We start from the raw sequence: 26,815 nt of genomic DNA on the forward strand, positions 1-26,815 counted from the left end.
TATTTTTATTCAGTGGTGTGTAATTTGTAAAATTAGGAAGGCTACTTAAATAAACAAGAAATTGCGAGGCACATACGCTAAATACAGTTGGCTTTACATCCAGTTTGTGGCTGGAATCAATCCAGTGATCCCAGATTTCGAATGGATCCTTTTTGAGGACATGGTCATTCAGCTGGTTATAAACTTGCTCGTCGCTTCTGGTACCGGAAGGATTGTTACCTTTCTGCGTGAGTTTGTCACTGAACTTAATCCTGAGCGCACACACATAGAGAGCCCTTTACTGAACACCGCAATCCTACCACATAGGCCCTGTTCTGGACACGCAGGGTTCAAATCTTGGCCCGGAACCCAGTCATTCTGATTGAGAATTTTCGTCTCTTTTCTCAGCTCCTCCAGGAAATTGCGGGGTTTGTAGATTCGTTATTCAACACTCTATCACTAGACGCAAATATCTATAATCCACAACTGTTGACACTATCATTAAATAAGCCAGGAATAAATAAATTAATTACTAATTTCAATATTGCCCTCACACTTCCTTCCAGATAATCCAAGTGATCTCTGTTCTTTAGTTTTTTGGAACTAAAATTTTGTGCGAATTTCTCGTTTCTCTCACGGGTGCTGCATTTGACAATTCGAATAGGCCTAACTATATGGTGGAGTATGAATTATGAAGGCCCGTACTCTACTGATTTATCTGCCCTTCACTCACTTCCTCTGTCACATGCCTAAATGATGAAGTTAAAACCTGCTCTTGTCCAAGGGAATTAATTTGTGGGGAAATAGGATTATGATGTGCTAGTCGTACTGACCTCATTGGCGAGTGACAGAAGGGACGCAGTGAGAACTCTCCTGATACATATGTTTTTTTTCCCCTTGGCACTACAGCCTCAGTGGGCCTAGGCCTACCTCCGTGAACTTCTCCGTTCACTTCGGTTTTTCTAGATCTTACACATTTGGTAAGACTCCTTGGGCGGGTGATCAGCTCGTCGCAGAAAAACGCACACACACAAACTAAACATCCATACCCTTAGTGGCATTCGAACCCACGATCCCGGTTTCCAAGCTAGCGAAGACAGTACGTGCCTTAGACCGCTCGGCTACCGTGACAGGCTGATACATATGTACAAGAGTATTTCTTCGCAGCAAGCATGTCATTTGCTTGACATAAACAACAACGCGAAAATGGAAAGCGGGGTTCACCATGAGACCATAGTTTAAGGGGTAAAGCGGCTGGAGCGTAAAGCTGACCACTCGCCTCCTGCCGAGGTCCCACACGTTTTCATGGCGTAGTACTTAATTAAACTGCATGATACGTACGTTCTGTTGGTCTACGTCCAAGAGCTCTCGGTTTGTTGTTGAACCTTGAGTTAGAAAATGAAGAATCTTTTTTCAGAGCAATGATGTAATGACTTGCCGAGTGTTGAAATCGTGTAAAAGATCAGCGCAAGAGCATATAATGATGAACGAGAATCCCGGGTCAGCTCGTGTGGGATTTGTGGTAGGAAGAAATGGAACTGGACAGATTTTCTCCGAGTGCTTCGGTGTCACCTGTCAATCCTCCTTCCAGCGACTGCTCCACTTTCATTGATCATGCTACCACCCGAAACTGTGCAGTCTAGAAACCGAGAGTCACTAAATATCCAAATTAAATAAATTGAGGTGACGATTTCAGCAGTGGAGACATTTAGCAGCGATACAACTTGCAGCACAATTCGATCCGTTTTATGTCCAACATAACTACAACATAAGAATATTGCAGACGGGGAAGAAAATATTTAGGATAATTTCTTACGAAAACCTGAAATGCAAAGTACTGTTCAATTCTTCGACCGTAGTGCTACATGCAACCAATTAGCCACAATACTATATTACGTTGGGGCACGCGGTAGCGTAGTTGCTTGAGGCACTATACGACAAGCCGCAAGGTAGCGGGTTCGATTCCCGATGAGCTCACTGGATTTTTCAATTGCCCTAATTCTTCCAGCCGCATTATGGCCCTCTGGTCGACTCAGCCTCTAACAGAAATGCGTATTAGGATTCTTCCTGGGTGTAATGAAGGTCAGGCGCGTAAGGCTGACAACCTTACTGCCATCTATGAGCCGACTGTCTATAGCTCAGTTAGTATAACGCCTGACTATGGGCTGGACGACCGAGGGGTCGGAGTTCGAGTTCCTTTATTGACAAGAATTTTCTCTTCTCCAAGTAGTCCAGACCGACCCCGGGGTTCATCCAAACTTCTATCTAATGGATACCGGGGGCTCTTTCCCTGGAGGTAAAGCGGCCGGGACGTGAAGCTGACCACTCACCTCCAGCTAGTGCCGAGGTCAAGGAAACGCGAGTCTATACATCCACTCCGCCATACGCCTTTATGGCGTAGTGCTTAATTCGTTAAACATAGGGACAATTTTGCCTTCATCTTTTCTCTCGAAAATGTGGGAGCCTCGACGTCTCACTATGCTACTGGCCTCCATGGTCCGTCATAGGGATAGCTTTATCATTACCTTTAATACATTACGTAACTGAAGTGACATACAAGACTTTTTGCTCCGTCAGAAGCCTTCATGTGGGCATACAGGTAAATCGGCGGCTCAAAATTTGTAAGAAAACTGAGCAAACTTGGAATCAGTGTTGGACACCACCAACACATCTAGGAAATAAAATGGCGTGAATGAGATAGGCCACTCCGACCCATGCACCGAGACCATCTATTGTACCTGGATGAAATGAGTTATGGGCATATTTTACGGAGTGAACCAGTACCTGGTTTACATTTTTCGGGTAGCCCATTCCTTGAAAGAATTCGCTGGAAGCCTGTGAATGTTGGTCAAATAATTTTGTGGCCTTAAAGTTTTCTATAGGCTGTATGATTCCTCGATAGACAGCTGACGAAATATTTGTGTTGGCCTAACAAAAAGCGAAGTACGGCGCTTAGCCCTGATTTCTGAGCAGAACACATTTGTTGACAAGAACATCTTTATAAACACTCAGAAAATATGTATGTATGATTGGTGAATAATGATTAGGGAATTATATAAAGAAGGGTTCATGACCAAATATGAGATTTCCTCTGAGAATTTCTGGAGTGATTGAGGAAAAGACGAAGAACCTCTGTCAAGGTAGCCGATCTCCGGCTCGATATATGAAACCTGCACCTTTAGAATGCAAAGAAGTAATACTAAATACTATGAAAATGTCACTTATCTTAAAATTCAAAATGAGGAACTAGGAAGTCAAATACTTAAAGAGACGGGGAAGGTTATAGTAGATTTAACGTCCACTTATTACATGTACCAGCGCCGTTCGAACCTCGGTCGATCGGACTACCGAATATTCTGAGTCTCTCTATTCTAACACCAGGATAATTACTTAATATATGACACTACATGTTTTACCCATCATACACAACCCCTGGTCATTCTATCCCATTCGATATCTCCAGTTGAAACATGGTTGCACCCGTTCTTCCGTGACAGTTCACACTCAGATGCTCGTATAATTTTACGAAACAACTTATACAAGATCCAGACTCCTTAATCTCATGACAAATTCTTTACCAAACCAAATCTATTATGTTGTGCTTCGCAAAGTCTGCGTGGCATTTGTCATATATACCAAGCTCCTGCTCAATAATCGCACGAAAATAAAAGTATCAGCTTCCTCAAATTTCGTGCTACCTAAAGAATTTAACGAATCCAAGAAGCAGGTTAGAACGGCTGACACTAAGAAATTACGTGGCAACGCAACTGTTAGAAGACTGATTTTTTTAGTTTCCTGGAAGTTGGCTTTCTTAGTCTTCCATGAATCGCGTTGCAATTGAGTTGCCGTTTCCTCAATTTACGCTGCTCGATCTAGTTCCACGTGTTCAAATCAGTCTGATAAGAATTCTCGGATAATGCGGTTGCCAGTTTCCTTGGTGTGCCCTAGCCCTTACTGTAAACTGCCTTCTGCAGTTTCACAGCTTAGTACCCCTTCTTGAGGAAGATAACTTGTCTCAAGTTTCTGTTTTGTATCATCGAAATGTACCAAAGGATCAGATTTTACACAGACAAACTAAGGACTTGGTTAGTAAGGCATTAATTTATTTCAAGCCAGAGTTGCCTTATGTACGGTGTTGTCAAGTCGTGTGAACGTACCGCTGATGAAAGTGTTGTGGCCTTAGGACAAGGAATTTGAAGCAGAACATCTGGAAACATGGCAAACTTGGAGCTCTGTCTCTTTCGCCGCTGTAATGTGTCGCTCATCCGCATTCACGTTTGAACCCAACAGTAGTTCCCCGTAAAATAATCATTCTCTTCGTCGAGTTACGCGGGTTGTAGGCATCAACTATGCGCCTCGCTGGGCTGTTTTGCTTAATGAGACGTGAAGCTACTACCCGACCGTGTAATGTTCAGTAACACACCCCCGCCCGTACCGCTAGGGGGATGCCATTGTCTTACTTTCAACGAGATGAAACGAGTCGGAAATGATTAAATTTGTTGCTGACTACATTGATACATCTGTTACAATTGTGTCATATTCTCTCTGATTATTTGAGACACTGGGATGCATTTTAATATATACCAGAGATAAACACTGAGACAAGTTCGATCTCCTTGCCAACAAACTTTCTGGCGTGAATTACGAGTATCTCTGACGCCCGAGGGAGTGAGCAAACCCAAGGAAAACGTCAGATAATCGGTGTTCGCCCCAAGAATCTAACCTGGGACCTCCAAAATATAAGACAGGAATGCGACCCACACAATCGTGACGCTCAGTGGCACCGGTTTCGGTAACTGTTCCTGTGACCAGTCCTGTTGAATGCGTTTCTTTCGTGATTCCTCCAGAAAAAAAAATGAATATAACTATTATCTCTCAATTTCTATCTCTCTCTCCATTAAATTTAAATTCTATAACGTATAACTAGTGTTCAAAATGTGACGTTAAACAAAGCCACATTTCCAACCCACCCAAATAACGAAAGCCAACAATCTCTTTTCCAGGGAATATAGAGAATAGACCGGTTCGGGCCTCCAATATGAATTTGTCCTCTACCTTTGTTGGACAGAAAGAAGCAGGTGCCGCATGTCCAAACGACAGAAACTGAATTTAGTGATCAGTAAGAACAAATTAGTGACACTTTCTAGGAGTAGACTAAATGTAACTTGTCAATTAAAAACCTTCCCAAGTAGTCTTCAATTCGAGGATTTCGACAACATTTCTACATACATTTCTTATGTCCCCAATGCTGCCATGCCACGTCCATTTCAGTTTCCTTGTTCTGACTGCCCTAATAATATCTGGTAAACGATAAAAATTACCGACTCCTCATTATGCAATTTCCTCCATTATTTTTCACCTCCTCTTTTTGATTCACATATTCTTCACATCGTCCCGTTTTCAAATGCTATTTATCAAAATTGGAATGCTTGTCTTTCTTCCGTTGCTTAGGTACTATCAAAGGGCCGTGTCATAGCTCATGCGATTAGCCGCCGGCTTCCCACCGCAGCGGCATGGGTTCGAGCCCAGGTCAGGTCATATGGGATTTTTTGTGGACAAAGTGGCGCTGGGCACATTTTCTCCGAGTACTTCGGTTTCCCCTGCCAATTTCAATTCCACCAACTGCCCTACATTCATCATCTATCGTCAGAGGCTGGTAGAATGGGCCAAATAGTGGCCGACGAACCGAGTGAACTTAGTCTCACCTTACCTCAAGGAAAGAAAAAAAAAGGTACTATCAAAGGATCTGTCAAATTTTGAGACTTTGTGACATATCTTGTCCTGTAATTTTACACTGTGAGGTGTTGTTAGTCCCCTCAACCCCGAAGCAGTGAGCCACCCAATGTACGCGACAGTTCGTTCAATATATTAGCACCTACAGACTTCATATAAGGAAGCTCTCTACTCTATTCTCGTACATATGTGCATGCGCAGTATAATGCGGAAAAGGTACACATCTAACATGGTGATTAACAAACTAAGAGACTGAATCATAACAGGAATATTTATGCGATATAACAATTGGTTCAGAGTTATTACGGTTAAATATTCTGGCATATAGACCCGTTGATTGGCAACAGGAATAAAACAAACGAGACCTCTCTATGCAACAGCTTCGTAAATACGCAAAGTACTGAAGCCGTTATTAGGCAGCGACCCGCACGCAGAAAGAATGTAGTGCTGGAAGTGGTGTTTTCTATGGATCCGCTCCTAGGTTACATCAATCGACCGACCGAGTTATACTAGTTCAGTGGAGTGGAACGAGTTGGTTGGTGTGTGAGTGAGCGAGAGGACTGCCTCGGTGAAGCTGGTTGCTGAGGCACAGGGACAGTTCGCGAACCCAGAGGAAGGGGAAAGATGGCCGCAACATAGCTCAAGCGGTTAGTCGCTGGTTTCCCACCGCGGCGGCTCGGGTTCGATCCCGGGTCTGGTCAAGTGGGATTTGTGGTGGGCAAAGTGGCGCTGGGGCGGGTTTTCTCCGAGCACCACGGTTTCCCCTGCCAATTTTCATTCCACCAAATTCTCCATCATAATCACTCGGGGCAGGCTACAATAGGCCAATTTGTGGAAACCGTGTCGAGTGGGTCCAGTTGGACTCCACCCCCCACTAAGCGAATTAAAAAAATGGGGGGAAAGATCGTCATTGGAAGCCTTTATCAGCCAACGACTGGTGAAGACACAGCAGGCTGAGAAGACTTTGTGCGTGCTGTAGTGAAATGTAGAGTGTGTAAATTAGTGATAGCGTTATAGTTTTCTGTAGTTACTTTCGGTAAATTTTCAATAAATCCAATTACCAATCCAAACCCCATATATACTCACTCGTACACGTGACTGTATGTTACTACGAACATATATCAGGCTTGTGTGAGATCTGTTAGCGGGCACAGCAGTTACGGAGCGAGGTAGACACACACAGTGCTTGCCGAGAGAGCAGTTATGGCCAAGAACCGGGCAGAGGCATGTTAACAACATGCTTTCAGCATTCCTGCAGCGTCGTTGGAACTTGGAGGCGCTATCCAAAGTCATCACCGATCCCGGCCAAGTTTTCCAAGACGTTCCGAAGTTTCTACAGCCAACATCAAAACTTACTGTATTCACCGTATAGACACATCTCGTACACAACGAGAGACTACGAGTTTCTAGTGTCGTTCTACATCAGCAGGATCCTTGTGAGCTCAATTCATATGACTGCATGTCCAATCTAAAGCAGCTTCGTCAGCGTGTCCATGTTTGTGTCTGTCTCGGTGAGTACCAAAAATGATGCAGAGGTGCGCGTGAGAAAATCCGGGCCCAAGAAAGATTTACACAAAAGGGGCCATAATTTGTCTCTTGCGCCCCGTGATTTCATCGGCCTAGTAATATTTGGTGCCGATCATAGTGGCAGTGCGGTGTAAGGAATGAACTGTCTTCGCTCGTTTTAATGCTGGAATTGTTGGTTCCAATCCCAATGAAGGTATGGATATCTGTATTGTGTGGGTTTATTCTGTGATTATGTTGTTCTGCGTGTAGGAAGTGGCCTTACGACGGGCTGATCCCCAATGAAAGGAGTCCTACCGACTGTTTGTAGGATCAAGAAAATTAAAAAGCAGCCAAGGACCAACAAAAGGCTGCAGAGCCACAATGATAAAAAGTAATACCTGGTGAAGGGTACAAATTATAAAGCTTTCCTTTATGCAATTTCCTCCTCCTTATTATTATTGCTTCTCCATTCCTCCAACGGAATCCTTCAGCGCTCTGTTCTAAAACAACCTCGATCTCTTTCCTTCACTTAACATAAGAGAATAACTTTGATACTCAAATAAAAAATATTAGTCTTTCACATAATTGTGTTTAGGATTATATCTCAAAGTAGAACACGGAAAGATAAAGAATTCTGAACTGAATTGTAGTAAGCATTCCCTGAATTCAATTGACTTTTATTACCTTCGTGAATATAAATTTCATTTGGTACTGTCGTTACTACATATTTAAACTTCCTCTCATTTTCAAATTACTTGTAAGCCCTTCATACAGGAAGGTTTGTTCCTGCTTTCTTGTGATGAAATGTGAACGTACATACATCGCTTTTTCTCTCCGCGTTGCCTCTAGACCATGCTCTTATTGACGCATTTTCTTTTGGGGGGGGGCTTTTAGATCGGCTCCCAACAAATCAGAATCTGCACCATGAATTAGAAGCTGACGTGTGGCATTTAATTCCAATCCCTTCAGAGCTTTCTGAACCTACCTAATGGCGTACTGTGACGCGCAAATGAACGGCAATAATGACACACTATAACCGTATTTCATGTCATTCGGAAAATGAAATTGACTAACAAAAATAATACAACACAGAATAATTCTATCTTCAGGGATAAAACGTCGTGTACTCCGTTGAAAGTCAACCGACGTTTCGGAGGAATATGTCGCCTACATCTTCAGGTTGGAAGAATAAACCGAACAAAAACCCAACATGAAAGCAGGTGGCAAGCAGAACCAGATTTGAGGTTCTCACAGCGGTGGTTATGAAGGTTTCTTTCTTCTGGAATATAACACCGTGCAGTCCGTTTTCATTACACATGTTCAGGTTACTATAGCAACTAATTGCCGATTACAGTGGCCGCGTGGTCTAAGGTATGAACCGTCTTCGCCCGCTCGAACAATGGGATAGTGGGTTCGAATCCCACTCGAGACATTGATGTCTTTGTGTGCGTTTATTCTGTGTTTGTGTTGTCCTGTGTGTAGGTAGTGGCCTTGCGACAGACTGATCCCCTGTCCAAGGAGTCCTCCCGACTGAATAAAAATGTCGGAACGTAGTTTTTCTTCAGTGACACTCTAAGAAAAGAAGTTCCATTTTGTTGCCTGTGCACTGTTGTTTAACATTTAAGATATCTCAAGGAGAACACATAGATATTATAGGTTATCTTCAGACCAAGCAGCATTATTCAGTATTCATATTCTGTAATATGCCCCTTGCTTCTGCGTTGTTCCCGCCAGCAGCGTGTGGTGTTGTCTTCACTAGTGAAGAAGGGTCATGTACAGATTGCAGACTTCGCAAAACAACGGGCTAATGGAACAGAAAAACAAACCTTCTGGAGTATCACATCGCTTTAAATAAGTGGACGACGTCCCGTATGAGGTGGAATAGGATTTTACGAAAGATTTTAATACAAAAAAATTTAATGGATTTTAAGTAATTATTTAGATTATTTTAAGTGAACTGCAACGCGCGATTTTAGCGCCCATAAAAGCAGTGTAACAGTTTGGACGCATTGAGACACCTGAAGTTGGCCATCTATGGCAGAGACATGTGTTAAGTTTTAAATGGTGAATATTTTAATAATTGTTGCATTATTGACGGACGGTGATACACAGACGTTTAATGAAGGTGATTTGCTTAAATTTAATGTTACTTTCGAAAGAGAAATAAATGAATCAGCGACATAAAGTAGCTATAGACTCTGAAAATTTTTCCAGTTATTGAATTTTTGCACATTTTCCGTCATCCTGTTTCTATCAAAAAGACGTTTCGGAGACCGGACTGTCTCCTTCCGCAGGTGAAAGCCTACTAAGTCCAATCTCCGTAGCGTTGATTTAAATAAAGAGGACGATAGATGATGTCCAAAAAGTCAATAATTGCTTTAATATTACATTATCACAAACTCTTACGCCTTATCTCAGATTTCTTGTTACAGTTAGCTCCATGGTTTACCACATCAAACATAATACGCACTACGAAATCTGTGTGAACAATCCCCTTCCCTTTCACAAGAATACTGTGACGTGTATACCCATTGCTAGGCAACGACTCGGTAAACTAATTCCTGCGTAAGCTAAAGCGCAATAATAGAACTTCCATTGTTAGATAACGAATCAGTAAACACACCTCCTTAACAAAAGAGGCTATGTTTCCTTCGTGGTCCGTGCAAAGTGTCTATAAGTAAGTGTTCACTAGAACAGGAGTCGGAAGCGAGTAGTCGAGTTTCGAGATGCCAGCCTGCCGGGATATGAGCTTGAGAGCAGAGGAACTTAACTGAGTCGAGTCTTCGGAATTTGCAGATGCAGAATAATGGCAAGAAGGGAATTAGGTTGTGAAACAAGACTTTATATGTTAATTGAAGAGCGGCAGTGGACTGCTATAGATCCGTTGCCAGGATACGACTAGTGAAGACTCAGAATCCTAGTGAGTGTGTAATGGTGAACTGTAAAGTGTGTAGATTAGCGATAGCGCTGTATTGCCTGTAGTCCCGAGTTGTAAATATATAAGTTGCAATAAATCCAATCATCCAATCCGAAATCCGTTTCATAAGGCACGCGCAAACCCCTACACGAGACAGTGTGCTCTAACAATATAACTTCCTTGATTTTATATTCATGACGTAATCAACCGGTCTGTATGAACAACAGAATTCCTCTTTACGGAAAACTCTTCATTTTTCACTTTACACGCTACATTTATGTCGTCCAAAGACAATTTCATAATTAATTTTTAAATATGGTACGATATTTTTCATGTCTATTCATCCTACAGGGCTAGAGATCAAATAGTAACGCCATTTACACAACAAAGTGCAATCCATTCTGCATTTTTATGTCTGTTTCTAATTTCTGAAAGGATCAAATTGCAGTGAATGTATTTTAATGTGTTAAAAGACAGTTGATCACATCACAGTAGTACTGTAATCCTGTTATCTCGCGTGCAGTGCCGTATATGTGACGTGTGTATTTTAGGAACCATTGTTCCACATGTCACATTCCTTCCCGCAGAGAGAGATACCGAGGCACCATTGTTTCTCCGGTCAACAGCGCCAAGTAGCGCATTGCAAAGCAGCTCGTCCCAGTTACAGCCATATATCGATTCAATACATTCACTGTATTTCTCTGTGTTACACTAATTTAAAGTAAGGAGAATCGCTGAATTTCTTATTTGAAAAATGCCGTCTTCTGGGAGGGGCACGCTGTAGCGTAGTTGATTGACGCACTATGCTACAAGCCGGAAGGTCACGGGATCGAATCCCGATGAGGTGGATTTTTTCTGGGAGGGGCACGCTGTAGCGTAGTTGATTGACGCACTATGCTACAAGCCGGAAGGTCACGGGATCGAATCCCGATGAGGTGGATTTTTTTAATTTACCTGATCCTTCTAGCCGCACTATGGCCCTGGGGTAGACTCAGCCTCTAACAGAAATGAGTACCAGGAATATTCTTGGAGGTAAAGCGCGGCCGGAGCGTAAGGCTGACAATCTTACCGCCATCTATTTGCCGATTGTCTAAAAAATATGGAACCCTCAACATCTCACAACCCTATAGGCCTCCATGGTCTGTTACAGGGATACCTTTTTTTTTTAATTAGATTAGTGGAGGGTTGAGTCCAAATGGCCCCACTCGGCACGGCGGCCACTGATTGGCCTATTGTTACCTGCCCCGGGTGATTGTGATCATAGAGAATTTGGTGGAATGAAGATTGGCAGGGGAACCCGAAGTACTCGGAGAAAACCCACCTCAGCGCCACTTTGTGTACCACAAATCCCACTTGACCAGACCCAGGATCGAACCCGGGCCGCCGCGGTGGGAAGCCAGCGACTAGCCGCTTGAGCAGTGTGGTAACAATACGAAAAGGATTATTTATTGTTTCAGGAAACAGAGGAAGCAGAGAGAGAAGCTGTGTCGCATTGTATACCAGACGGTGTTCTCTCCCGAATGTCTAAACGCCTTCAATGCCACAAGTTCAGCGCGCCCGTCGTGGGAAGCCGTCGAGGGGCTGGGGGACTATGGCGACACCACGGGAGACTGGTACATCGGCAGAAATGGATCTAATGCCTCGGACTATAACACCAATTTCACCATGCAAGGTAAGTATGCCCACACTGACAATTTTCTAGCATTACATACATTTGTAATAGGCAAGGAAGCCTCTTTTCCCAGGTAGTGGAAATATTCATGACTATCGAATTTTATGTACATATCTATATACACGTATGTGTATGTAGGCTAGCAAATAATACATGAAAAAATTCGCACTTCAGTAATAAATAATGTAGGTTTAATTAATTATTTTTGTCAAAGATGTAGGTCTATTAGTTCTGGGTGGGGGCTGTAGTAAATGATACCCTCTATATAACATTTCAGAAAGTCACACATAGTCCCTGGGGGTTTAAATTTTAATTGGAAATATTAGGAAGAATTTCAGAATAGAAATTATAATCCATACATTCCTGATTATATTTTTAACCCTACATATAAATACTGTGAACGCCTCTGTGGTCTAGTGGTTAGAGTTCCCGGCTATAGATCCAGGGGTCTGGGTTCGATTCCCGGCGCTACCAGATTTTCTGAGAAGTAGCGGGTCTGGAACTGGGTCCACTCAGCCTCGTAAGGATAATTGAGGACCTACTTGAGTGGAAAAGTAGCGCCCTCTTGTCTAGAAAATCGAAATTAACGGCCGTGTGAATTCGTTGCGCTGAACACGCGATACACACTATCCGCTAAAATTGGCACTAACTTCGCCGACAAACGGCGGTCGCTCGCTCGGTCGATATAGTTCACTTGCGTACTAAAAACCACGGAGTTATATATATAATGTTATTATTATTATGCCTATTTTATTTTACTTTTTGAAGAACTTATTACCAAATTACAAATTCTGCCTACACAAAATTTGTCTCATATAACACAAAACTTAGGCATCATCGTCGTATTTGCAGTTGTTGACTTACTAACATCAGTTCTCACAATGGTTGCCACGTGAAGTATCATAATCCAATCACGAACGAGTCATTGTTCATTGACATCAAACGAAACAATGAAGATTTCTCGGACTACCGCCATACTTGTTCCTATGTTCCACCAAAAAGAAAATGCCTTAACGAATGTTATGTGTATTTGTAATATCTATTACCGTACATATTTTCAAGATCATATATTAAATGGACATAATATTGGTCCCATCTTACAAGTTCATGCGACCGCCATGTTATTACTGCTGATTATAGGAAACTATTAAGCTGGAGTTTCAGGTGACAGTAATGAATAACTCGCGTACGAAATTATATGAAGACCGGTCAAATGATTGAAGACACGAAATAGGAAATAAACAAAGAGGGCTCGATCATCTCATAAGCTAACTTTGTTCCCTTAAAAAATAAAGTAGACAAGTTCTGTAAGGATATGCCAAACTGGGAAAGCATCTTGACTCGAATTCACAGATATCTATAAGAAATGTTCAAAAACTGAAGCATCTTGATACGAATTCACAGAAATCTCTAATAAACGTTCTAAATTTACTCATTCTTTGATGGTGATTAGAGATCCAATATTGTTTTATTCTTATTTTTATCTCAAATATCCAGTCGCGATACGATACTCAATTCGGGATTTCAGAATACCCCAGATACATGAATAGGTTTAGAAACTAATTTATTATCAGCGATTTCACTAATGTCAAACTCTAATGACATTCTTATAATATCGAAATATGCCTGTTTGCAATTTGGTCCATTATAACACTCAATGGAAAAAGAGAATTTAATTTCGACATATACACAAAAAGAGATGTAATTTCTAGATTTTTAAAGCTAAGTTCGAAAATAAATCAAGTAAAATATTTTGGTTATATAGAAAGATGAATTTGGACTAACTCAAAGGCGTACAACAGTATCAAAACAGTTCATGTTGAACTAACCTAAAATGTAGCTACTGATAGTTTAGGCTAGCGTCTATCCTTCGGAGCATCAGTAACACCGCTTCCTAAACCAGTTTCAGAACTCGATAAATTGGTCAGTTTATTCGAATCGCGTTGCTGGCAAGGGCTTCCATCAGAGCCCACAGTATCTCAGTTAAACTAAATGCCATCTTGTGGGGGGGGGGATACTGCAAAGAATTCATTTTGACACTTGCGAGGAAAAGCTTATTTCTTCTGGGTGATTCTTAGCTTTCAATTCAGAAGTCAAAATTCAAAATGACTTCTTGTCAAATTCAAACCATAGACAAGATCATTCAGATCTGCTTGAGATCTTAAATACAATTCTGGTAGTCAAAAAACAAACCGGTTCAAACAGTGCAACAATATCACATTGATTTTTTTCTTCAGTAACTCCTGATTTTACGTCGCTGTGCTTTTCATCATGTACACTCCACATTAAATCAGCCTTCCCTGTGCAAAACAGACCTAGCGGCTGATGGTAGTTTCTTAAGGTGGGATGAGTCTGAGTCTAGTTGGTACGTCGGCCACTGTTTGGCCTACTGTACCAGCCCCGGATGGTAAATGATGATGAGTGTAGAGCAGTCGGTGGAATGAGGATTGACAGGGAAAACCGAAGTAGTCGGAGAAAACCAGTCGTAGTGCCACTTTGTCCACCACAAATCCCATATGACATGTCCTGAAAGCCAGACACTAACAGCCTGAGCTATGGCACGGCCTATCCGGCTGACGGTAAATGTGGGTACTGTATTTAGTTTAGATTAACACGCCTGTTAAGTAGAAATAATAAGTTAAAAGCCACTTTGGCTCGTCCACACCATCAGAACAGCGAGTGGCGCCTGACGAGATCATTTAGGCAGCCCGTCATGCAGTACGGCATATGTGAAGTGGCCACGTCTACTTCTGATTCCGTTCCTAAAAAATGAATTTCGCTTATAATTTTGAAGACGGGTGAAATTTCACTTTCGAGACTTAACATTATATATATCGCAAGTCTGTTTACTTCTTCTGAGGTTATGAAGCCCTAAAATGTTTTTATTGCATGCTTTCTTGTTACCTCCCTCCGTATTACCTTGGTCTCAAGTGATTAAATAGACGTAGTGAATATAACAGGGACTGTTAGCTCTTTCTAAGGGACCCAACTGAGTAGGTGACTTCCACTCACCTCTCACAAGAGGACGGAAACAGATCCAGTTTCCGAAACGTTGTGTTTTCTAGTTTCTAGAATACCAGAAGATGGACAAAGTCCAGAAACTCAGTGGTTCTGAGTGTTATACGCCATCGTCAGAATCCTTTAGTGCCTACTTGAAATGTTCTTACCTGCTGAAGGTGCGGGGCGAGGCAGAATCAGTGACGTGGCCGGCGGAGAGGTGCTGGCGCCGGTGCTGCCACCCTTCCAACTGTGGCAGACAGTGCTAATCGCCCTGTGCCTGGGGATGTGCATCGTTCTCACCGTGGGAGGAAACATCCTGGTACTGCTTGCCTTCATTGTGGACCGCACAATTCGGCAGCCTAGCAACTACTTCATTGCTTCTCTAGCCGCCACGGACATGCTCATCGGTGAGTTGGCCCTACAGAAAGAATTCGTTACCTTAATTCCAGGTAGAGCTACATGCAGCCTTTATACTCTACTGAAGTCTGGAAGCCGGGATAACGCAGTCGGTATAGCGACTGGCGGAAAGCATCCACACCTTCCACAATAAGGCAACAAAAGCTTAAGACAGAGCAGAATGGTGCAGCGGTACATCTGTAGACTAGTATTGTGGAGATGTTCGGCTCCAGTTGCGGCAGGACTATTCTGACTGAAGTGTTTCATAGTCTTCCTCAGTCCCTCCAGGTAAATGGTTGGGAAGAGCCTCAATCAGGCGACGATCCCCTCCTTTCAAATAATTTCCAATTTATAACTCATCAATCATTTTACCATTTGATGTTATGTAGTCTGTACGAGTATATTATTATCTATATATTTACGGCTCTACAGCCCCTGTAGACCTTGGCCGCTTTTCAGTTTCTTAATCTACACAAAGTCGGTAGGACTCCTTGGACGGGGGATCAGCCCGTCGCAAGGCAGCTACCTACACACAGGAAAACACAAACAGAATAAACAGACACAGACATCCATGCCTCCAGTGGGATTCGAACCCACGTTCGCAGTATTCGAGGGGGAGAAAAAGGTTCATGCCTTAGACGGCACGATCATTCTGATCGGCAAATACCACATAACATAAAATAAAATTTGGAGAACAGCCAAATAATCGAAGTATATAATTATTATGTATGTATATATATGTGTAAAGGTGGGCCACAGTAATTTGGCCCTTCCCCCGCTACTTTCACTGATCTACTGTTTCCTCTTTGATTAATTCTTTATTAATCTTACACTTCGAATGAAAGGTAGGGCCCTATTTATGGGAGCGTCAAAATATTCACTTGGTTCCAAGAAGCACTGGCCAAGGTGACGAACTCTTAAATAAGCTATGGCCTCACAATTACAGAGGATATGTGAGGCTGATTCAGCCTCTTCTAGGCACCTTTCGCAAGTGGGGTCATCTGTCCATTTTAGGTCCTGAGGACGGGTTCTTAAAATCTTTTTGGTTTCCATATTGGTCCCACGTGTAATGGGGATTTATGAGGTCCCAACCCACAGCGCCCCATACGAGTGGAAGGCATAAACACAACGGTGTGCCGTCTGATGCCCCGAGGGGATCGTTCACGACACTGGTTAAATTCCACCCCAGTGCCCCGCAGCCCTCGGCACGATGCCTCACACCTCGGCTTAGTTGGCTTGGCCCTGTTGCGAATAAAGGCTCACGAGCCTCCAGGACCTAAAGTGCACGTTCAGGGGGGGGGATCCCAGGTGATTAGTGGGAGTGCGATGCTAGTTAGCCCCGCGGTTGTGATCAGAGTAAACCGCATGAAAGAATCGCCCTTGAGGCTGGCAGATCACCACACATCCCCACACATCCATATGAGTTGGTTAAACCGTTTTAGAATGTTGAGCCCAAAAGCTTGTGGCACCTTATCGGTACTCTAGGGAGACAACTCAAGTAGCCAGAGCTACCCCCATATGAATACTCTCCCGCATTCGTCCCAGGCAAACCCTAGCAGTAGCCGAGAGTCATAATCCCGCCACATGGGAAGCTCCTGCCGTGAAATACGCCACTGCTCCTTATGGAAGCTTAGCCGCCAGCCCCGGTAAGTCACACTGATCCAGGCCCTGAGACTGTAGTTGCCCAGCGGGACCACGAGTGGATGTCCCAACGCATCCTCTGGTCCATGATGCGCCCCCGCCAAAGACACAGCCGTAGTTCGGCCAACCTCGTAGAGGATGGCGTCATTACTACCTGTAACACGTGACCTTAATGGTCATAGTTACCCCGCCATATAATTATTATACCACTTCCATATTTCTCTTTTCTGCAAGATCTGAACATGTCATGTCAGTATATCAAGAACATCGTCTGTCTTGAAAACCAACAAAACTTCAGTATCTATTTCACTAATCCACTGAACTATTATATATCAGCATCCGGTTGCATTGAGGCATGGTCCTTATTATTAAAGCACCCGTCAATAATGCAATCATATTATTTTAATATAAAAGACATTTAAAATATGGTTCTCGCTAAAAGTGGCACTTTAATACTTTACAATGTTGTTAAAATCATAAAATGTCAATAAGACACCAAACGTATAACTTATACACTAGAGTATACAGGAAGACAGCACTAGTAACACATTTACGGGAGAAACACGACATGCAAAAACTACGATGGCCATAAAAGAGTACAATGACAGTTCTAGTCGTGAGATAAAACATAAACAATGACGATACACACGTGAACAGTGCAGTTGTCTTCCCGAAAAAGAAAACATGGGCCTGATGATGGCCCATGTGCGGCCGAAACATGTTGTAAAGTGAGAAGAAACATATGTAAAACTAGAGACATTTCAAAAATATGATGATCATTTCAAGTGTATCAGTTATACTTTTAGTGGCTTAATGACATTTTATGATGTTACAACATTTTTATAGTATTAAAGTGGCACTTATAGTGAGAAACATATTATAAATAACTTTTATATTTAAAAAAATAGTTGCATAATTGACGCGTGCTTTAGTAATAAGGATAGTAACTTAATTGTTTTTAGTTATATAGTAACGCAAGAACCTAATCATGCTCTTGTTGTTCACGTGGGCACAGTTAACAGATGTACTCTTGTCACAGGCACGGTGTCCATGCCATTCTACACTGGGTAACGCATGAACCTAATCATGCTCTTGTTGTTCACGTGGGCACAGTTAACAGATGTACTCTTGTCACAGGCACGGTGTCCATGCCATTCTACACTGTGTAACGCATGAACCTAATCATGCTCTTGTTGTTCACGTGGGCACAGTTAACAGATGTACTCTTGTCACAGGCACGGTGTCCATGCCATTCTACACTGTGTAACGCATGAACCTAATCATGCTCTTGTTGTTCACGTGGGCACAGTTAACAGATGTACTCTTGTCACAGGCACGGTGTCCATGCCATTCTACACTGTGTAACGCATGAACCTAATCATGCTCTTGTTGTTCACGTGGGCACAGTTAACAGATGTACTCTTGTCACAGGCACGGTGTCCATGCCATTCTACACTGTGTACGTGCTGATGGGGTACTGGGACCTGGGCCCCATTCTGTGCGACCTGTGGCTCTCCGTGGACTACACAGTGTGTCTCGTGTCCCAGTATACTGTGCTCCTCATCACAATAGACCGCTTCTGTTCTGTGAAGATTGCTGCCAAGTACCGGAGCTGGAGAACAAAGAACAGGGTAATCTGGATGGTCACGATTACGTGGATCATCCCAGCCTTATTATTCTTCATCAGCATTTTCGGCTGGGAACACTTTGTCGGTTATAGGGACTTACTCCCAGGCCAGTGCGCGGTACAGTTCCTCAAGGACCCGGTGTTCAACACGGCGCTCATCATTGGGTACTACTGGACCACTTTGGTTGTCTTGTTCGTGTTGTACGGTGGCATATACAAGACAGCTTACGATATGCAGAAAAAAAGTGAGGCAAAGCAGAGAAAGATGCAATCAATGGTGGCACTTAGTGCTGGGGCAATGTCCGGTATGGCGGGTCGAGCCGCCGGTATAGGTATATCAAAGACACAAAGCACTTTGTTGAGTCAGGATAAACCCAAGTCGATTAGTGGCGGTAATGGGGGATCCGCTGGTGGGGGAGGCGGAATAGAGACACAAGGGGGTCTGACAGTTATAACGGCAGGTTGTACTGCGAACAGTGGGGGTCCAGGTTCGGGGGATTCCACCTCAAGTCACAAGACGTCGTCAAACAAGACTACCGCGACGACAACCACCACCACGACGGCGGAGACTACAAACTTCTCGGACCGTCGTGTGGGCATGTCTGCGACAGGTACGCAACAGATCGAGGGCGAGCGATCCAGCAGTCCAGCTTTCGAGTCCGACGAGGACAGCACTACCGCTGTCAGTAGGCAACAGAGCTGGAAGGGGAAGAGGACTCAGACTCTCAACACCAGCCGCATCAACGGCGCCATTCCTGTGAAGCTTCCTGAAAATATCACCCCCACTACACCGAATCCAGAACCATTGCCCCAGATCCCTGAACAGAGCCTTCTAGACACAGACAATCCCCGAGAGGAACCGAGCGCGTCAGAGCTCTTACCTCTACAGCCAGCGTCCGTCTTCACTCTCAACCCGCAACCGCGGTTAGACATGACAGGTGCAGCGCAGACACCTATCACTCAGCAGGTGGCTATCATCCCACCTCCTGCTCAGTTCCAAACAAGCCCTCCCATCACAGTAAGTCCCATCCTATCGACAGAAAGGCCGCGAAGCCTCCTGGTTAGCACTCAAGGTGGGCAAACTATGACCTATGATATTCTGGTCGGACTAGACGGTGCAGACCTCCGCTTCATGGACGAGAGCTCTGTAATCGTACCGTCGCCCATCTTCGAAAGTCCTCCTTCATCACTGAGCATCGCTAATGCTTCCTCCTCGACTGCACCACCATCCCCTGTGCATGGTCCAGTCTCCAATCCTGCCTGTAACACCTCTCTCCTGCAATCTGCCCTTATCAGAGCCGCGGCTCAGCAGTCCGGCCACCCCATTACCACAACCACCAGCAATCCGCCCTCAAAACCTACCACTACAGTCATTACTATCAGCCAGCCTCCAATCAACAAAGTTAATACGGAGGTAAGCCTTACTGCAGAGGATTCGAAGCGGCCTGTCACGAGTGTGATCGGAAGCTCCACACATGAGTTCTGTGATGACGTCACGGTCACTGACAGGGAAGGATTAGAACGCCAGTCCACCCTCGGTACAAACGTCACACCCACTACAACCACTTCCAATTCTCTAGGGCAACAACAGGGTTCGAACCAAGTGCCAGGTCAGTCTAAACCAGTATCCGGTCAGCATCAGGATGGGAACGCAACTAAAAAGGATTTTGTCAAAACGATCGGTAAAAGACTGAAAGGAAAACGTAAGAAAAAAGACGGGCTAGGCATTGGGAGGCAGAAGTCCAAGTCGGAGAACCGAGCAAGGAAAGCTTTCCGTACTATCTCCTTCATTCTGGGGGCCTTCGTGGCGTGCTGGACGCCGTACCATATATTGGCGTTGGTGGAGGGCTTCTGCTCTGAGCCTCCCTGCACCAACGAGCATCTATATATGTTCTCGTACTTCCTGTGCTACGCAAATAGCCCCATGAACCCGTTCTGCTACGCATTAGCCAACCAGCAGTTCAAGAAAACTTTCACCCGAATTCTCAAGGGAGACCTCCACATGACCTGAATTATCAAATATATATTTTACTGTAATCTGCAGTTCTGTCTTAGTGTGCGACTTTAATGAGCAATCTGCTTCAACTTTCTTAACTTCCTAACAAAAACCTCTTCCAGTTTAATCTCACTTCCGTATCGGACCAAATATCAACCCCATAGAAGGCCTGCTAACAAAATATCCTACGTGATTTCGTACACAACGGTGGCCCGAATCCTCAGACTCCCTGCCTATTGAACCGTTCGCCTCAACTGCAGTTTGTAATAATAATTGGCTTGGTGTTACTCCCCAGTGGGAACTATGGGTAATTAATTGACGAGAGCATGGCCTCTTTACTTCAGATGCATTACTTAAAGCACTCTACTATTGAGAAGCTGCAAACCCCAAATGACTGCCTGCAGAAATACTGTAACTACCTTCCGGAAACAGTTCTGCTACTCATAAGTTGCAACATTCGAACCCACTCATGAAAGTAAAGTGATCTTGGGTCTCCAAACTGAAATTGATATATAAATTTCCAAAGTCTTCACATGACATTTAATATTATATTACGAATTTTATGACCGTAATGGAGAAAGAGCCGGGATAGCTCAGTCGGTATAGCGACGGCTTATGGACTGGATGACCAGAGTTTGATTGCCAGTAGAGACAGATTTTTCTCAACTTCACTGAGTCCAGATCGGCTCTGGGGCCCACTCAGTCTCCTCTATAATGAGTATCGGGGGCGCTTTACTTGGAGGCAAAGGGACTGGGGTATGAAACTGCCACAGTCGCCTCCATCTATTCCCCGAGGTCAAGAATGTTGGAGCTATACCTCCACTCCCCCTATGTCCTCATGTTGTGGTGGTTAATTAAGAACATAGACAAATTTACCTTTTCTTAATGGAAGAGAAATGAGAAAAATTCATATATGAAAAGAAATATTTAACCGAGTGAAATTTATTCACCACATCTATAAATTTTAATATTATCAGCTGTGTATTTTGAAAATATAACACTGCATCCTCTACACAAATCTTGCTGGTAGCTTTGTGAATAAGTAGCCTCATTCTGAACTGTAACGTTGTCTTTTGAATTCTTGACGAATGCCAACTTATTTGCAATTCCAGTACTAACAACAGGATGTTCCAGAATGTAGCAACTGTACTTAGTAACCAATTCTTTTTTTTTATTGCTAGTGGGGTGGGACTAAGTCCCTTGTACTGAGGCCACTTCTGGCCTATTGTACCAGCCCCAGACGACAGGTGAGGGTGACTGTGGAGCAATTGGTGGAATGAAGATTGGCAGGGGAAACCGATGTACTCGGAGAAAACCTGCCCCAGCGCCATTTTGTCCACCACAAACCCCACTTGACCAGACCCGGGATCGAACCCGGGCCGCCGCGGTGGGGAAGCCAGCGACTAACCGCTTGAGCTATGGCGCGGCCTACTTAGTAACTAAGGTTATAGTCTAAAGAATCAAAGTCAACATCTGCCGATCTCAGATAAAACGTTTTAATTTTTACTGACGAATTAAAAAAAATCTGAACATTAATACAAATAATAAATTTTAACTGAAAGTTATTTCGATTCCATATTTCAGCAACTCCATATATTTCAAAGGGTTTAGAAAGTTATGCACGAAGATTAAGTAACATAGAATCATATTTCAATTCAGGGATCCAAGGTAACTCACTCAGTACAGTGAATAATTGACGGGGTGGATGAGAGGGTTCGACATCCGGCAAAAGGGGGCATTTTTCTCTCAGTCCCCACGTCAAGACACGCCCTGTCCCACCCAAGCGCCTGTAGAATTAGTAAGAGGTGCTGTTGGCATGGGAGTGAAGCTAGTCACTCATCTCCATCCGTTAAGAGTTTAAAATGTGTAGAGTTATACCTCACTTCCCCCTTTAAGATTTCGTGGTATTGTGTTTTATTAAAAACGGAAGAAAACATGGATAAATTTACCTTTCTACCAATTTCCAGTTTAGAATCTAAACGGCCATGAATGTCATACATCATAGGGTCCTTCTTGTTAGACAGATAAACAACTATAAGACGATATGAAGTCTGAGATTTTTTGGCTGCGAGTCTTGTGGGATACGACACCTTGTAGTCTTGATATCACAACCCAAAAAAACGACAATCTAAACAGATAGTGAATCAACTGATATCGTTGCTTCATAAAGTACAGGCGAGTTACGAACTTGTATTACTCTTAAGTGATTCTCAGGCGCCTTACAGGCTCTTACCGAAGAACATTTGTTTTCTTCTGTTTACTTTGTATTTCCTAAAGCTTAAGTGAGATGACGTTCACGAAACAGCTTCCAGAGTGTTTCACGGGACTCAAGAAGAAGCAGAAGGAGAACAAACGATACTGGTATATTGCGGGACCTAATAAGCGCTTATGTCCGTATGTGTGTGTGCATATACTGTAGGTGTGCCTGTGTCGCTTGTTAGGCTAACAAACCAATAGAAATGCGCCAGTGTGCTGATGTAGATAATTATATAGGGCCTAACAGTCATCATCGCTGTGTGTGCAATAAATTTATTAATTTTTTAATATGACGTGTCACATTAAGAAGACATTTTCTATTTTGTGAAAACTTGATATTGACCATTCAAACTAGGAACTGTACTTTATTACGAAAATTTATTTTGTTTTCTTGAAGATTGGACTTAAAATGGAGAAATATTGTGATGCACCAAGAATTTGAGGGTTCATTCCATGGGGAAGTGCAGATAACTAAATCCTCACTTGAACACTCTGATGCGGAGAAATTATTAAAAAATCCTACAATCTCTTACATTGCACACGTTGTTAAAACAATGTTACCGAATTCTGAATTAGTTACACCGGCTTCCATAATAGAAGAGCCTTGTGCTTGAGGTATTGTGTCAATTTTCTCCTCCCCAGACATGTCTATACTCCAATAAAAATGACAATACAAATTCCTCAGAAGTGGCTGTAAAATCTTGTAAATTATTATTAGCAAATTTAGATAGGAAATATTTGTAGCATAGCGTAAAACGTAGAACTACAAAAACATAATGTGCACTGGTGATAATGCTTTACAATCCTTAGTCCTAGGGACAACTCATTTTGTCCCTTCTTTATATCAAATTTGAGTTTGTAGGTGGAATAATTTCCAAATGTTTTGATACCTGAGGAGTTGAACATATCTTCCTGAATTCGCCACACTAGACTAAAAACATGATGCTATTGTAAAGGTATGTCCAATTTCTTCGTTAATTTAACACTTGGAAATAACTGTGATAGTTACCGCAAGATGGCAACAGTATGTTGACTTCAATGAGCCCTAAGTAAACATTCTTTTGACATCTGGTAGAGTGTAGTTAATAGTGTTGACATTAGTGTTCTCGTAAGTGTAGTAGAGTATGTGGTTCCTTGTACCTAAATTGTTTAAAAGAAACTGATACTTTCCCTTACGGGAAGCATAAAATAATTATTAATACAAAAGGAGTCAATAAAAAAACAGTGATTAATAGCCTATATATATATCTCTTTTTTTAATAATTGAAACGTTTAAATAAGGTGTAAAGTATCTGGTAATATTTTAAGGATAATTATTTTTTCTATTGCCGGTAACCAAAATGTCCATGTCAATTCATAAAATACATCATTGGATATATTTCAGAATATATGATGATGTAACTGAAAGAATATACATTTTAATTGTAAAACTATGAAAGATCACAGATGTGAAAATTAATGTATTCTGCAGACAAATAAGATGTTGTCGAGAGCAAATGGAAGAACACAGTGTGAACTGGTGACAGACTTCGGATATGTATATCTAATTAAGGACACTCTTTTCTAATTTATTCCTTATTTTTTCATATTTCTTATAAAAGTGGAGAACGCCAGATATTCTGATGCCATATGCCAGTGGCGAATAATATAATAATACCTACAAAGTTATACTAGAACATGGAATAAATCTTCGTAAATTGTGAGAATTTCATCCTAGAAACTTGTTCTTTTCAACTTTCCGTACAAACCGTAGAGTAACAAATGGAATATTCTAAAGTAGAAATAGAATGTTGAAATTACATTAATGGTAAAATAAAAACGCGTAAATTTTGTGACGAAGTACGTGACAGAAGAAAAAAAGATCATGCACTCTGTGTCATTGTTCTAATATTATGTGTTCTTCATCTTACGTGTTTCCCCGGCAAAATCTTCGTACTTTCTCACATAATTTACGTGAAGTAGGCGTAGAATAAACAACTGACGCAGCAGTTGAATTCAAAAAATTATTTTGTTTGTATTAACGTAACTAGTTGCCTAAACATCGCCTTGGACTTTAACCTGAGCACTATTTTCCTTCAAGTACCAATTATAACCTACATCCAAACATTCCACTTATACATATCATTTTGCAATAATCGTGTTTTCCTTAAAATCGCGAGTTACTAAGTTTGATCAAATTCCATCAGATCTCAATCTTAAGGTAGGATATAAGCAGTATGTGTTTCTCATTCGCCCATTTGTTAGATCATTTGAGAAGAAATATACTCCCCATCGCCTAAAACAGGGTAACAAAGGCTAGGATACGGTGCAGGTTATATTTTGGTAAAGGTATCAGTAAAACGAAGACATCTGCAATCAATAAATATAAAGTGAAAATGAGGTTCTCTAACAGTCCTATGATGTGTCTCTGATATAGCAGTCAAATTTCAATCTGCCACTGTTTTCCCGAATATGCGTTCTGAAAAAAACTTGTACCAAAACCTATTTTTATTAGACTTTCTTTAGGTTTTGATTTACGGTTTGGAAATATTTTCGTAAAAATTTATGGTATTATCTCCAAATGCTTTATATTCTGTAATTGTCAATAATACTAGCGTTTGAAAATACAGATATTTTAATTGCAAGTCCCTTTCCTACTATAACAACCGGCAATTGAAACATATATTGTGATGCAGAAAGAACAAGTAACATACATTATTCAGAAATTAATTGTAACTTCATTTAACAGTGTTATTTGGCAGTCATAGATGGATTTAAATGTAACTGTATTTCTGAGAGTTCGTAGGTTGGTTCTATCATTTCTTCATAAAGAATAATCCGCAAGAACAAAAAAGAAACACACAGAACTTCATTCCATAAAAATATGGAGCACGGTGGATAGTTACAGTCTGGGTTCCTTGCGAAGAAAAATATTCCCTCATTCAAGCGTTCTTTACACGATCGCACTAAACGCAGATATTTCCGTATCTTTGCTTTCTGATAACTCATACGTTTGCAAACAATATTGTATATGGAAGTACTGAAGATATCCGTTACAAAAAAGAAATAAAATAAAAACATTTGTAGGCCTTATAAGTGTCAAATTAACAATAATAGTTTAAAGTTCTTAGTTTCATGTAACAGTAAATATGTGTTTCTTCACCTTCAAGAGAATCTACAAACATTTGAGACATTTATATGACTTCAATGCCAGGAACACCTACAGACTTAGTTATCATTTTACTCGTAGGTACTGCCTCTCAAGTTCCCGTATTTACGTTGATTTAGGAAAGTTCTAATTTTTTTTCACAGTTTCATATATATTCTTAAGTAGTCAATCAAAATATTCATATATCTAGTTGTAATACAACATTAAGTTTTAGGATAAAGAATTTCACCTTTGTAGTACTCGTAAAATGTATGATTCCATCACTAGCACATCAGATATTGACCGGGGTAAGGGAAGCTATACTATTGAGTTTACACGTAACTAAGAGTGGCTTATAAGACTGGTACACGTGCAAATAATTTGTTGGCGTGATGAAGACATAAGGGTAAACAGGGGTGAAAAAGGCTTTTTAAAATAGTAAAACGCTTCAGATGAGTAGAAAACCCCAAATTTGTAGAAAATGATTGCATTCAGATTTGGAAAATCGTTCCTAAATGTACTGTTACTGGGAACTAAAATTATGACGTCTTAAGGCATTTTGAAATAGCTTTACTAAAACGAAAAGCGCTCTAGAGTTAAGTAGAAAGTATCTGTCCGCGCCCACATTCACTTCTAGCCCTCACCGATAGACATATTTATGTCTGGTACGAGAAACTACACGGTTGAGAGCTAACTGATTCAGCATTTCTCATCTAGCCACACTATTTTTTTAATTCGCTTAGTGGGGGGTGGAGTCCAACTGGGTCCACTCGGCACGGCGGCCACTGATTGGCCTATTGTAGCCTGTCCCAGGTGCTTATGATGGAGAATTTGGTGGAATGAAGATTGGCAGGGGAAACCGAAGTACTCGGAGAAAACTCGCCCCAGCGCCACTTTGTCCACCACAAATCCCATTTGACCATTAGCCACACTAACTAATGCTTCTGCCTAGTTCTGCATATCCT

General features: G+C 42.1%; 1 protein-coding gene across 1 annotated transcript in view; it reads left to right on the plus strand.

Annotated features, from left to right (window-relative positions):
• LOC111864273 (probable muscarinic acetylcholine receptor gar-1) overlaps positions 1-21,685 on the plus strand; it is a 221,882-nt gene extending 200,197 nt beyond the window's left edge. The window contains exons 3-5 of the mRNA XM_023851404.2: positions 11,593-11,807; positions 14,984-15,214; positions 18,276-21,685. Coding sequence (XP_023707172.1) covers positions 11,593-11,807; positions 14,984-15,214; positions 18,276-20,482 — 2,653 coding nt within the window. The 3' untranslated portion in view covers positions 20,483-21,685. The remainder of the gene's footprint in view (positions 1-11,592; positions 11,808-14,983; positions 15,215-18,275) is intronic.
• Positions 21,686-26,815: the final 5,130 nt, after the last annotated feature.

The sequence above is a fragment of the Cryptotermes secundus genome, unplaced genomic scaffold (assembly GCF_002891405.2).
Source record: "Cryptotermes secundus unplaced genomic scaffold, Csec_1.0 scaffold33, whole genome shotgun sequence".
In the NCBI taxonomy this organism is placed as follows: Eukaryota; Metazoa; Arthropoda; class Insecta; order Blattodea; family Kalotermitidae; genus Cryptotermes; species Cryptotermes secundus.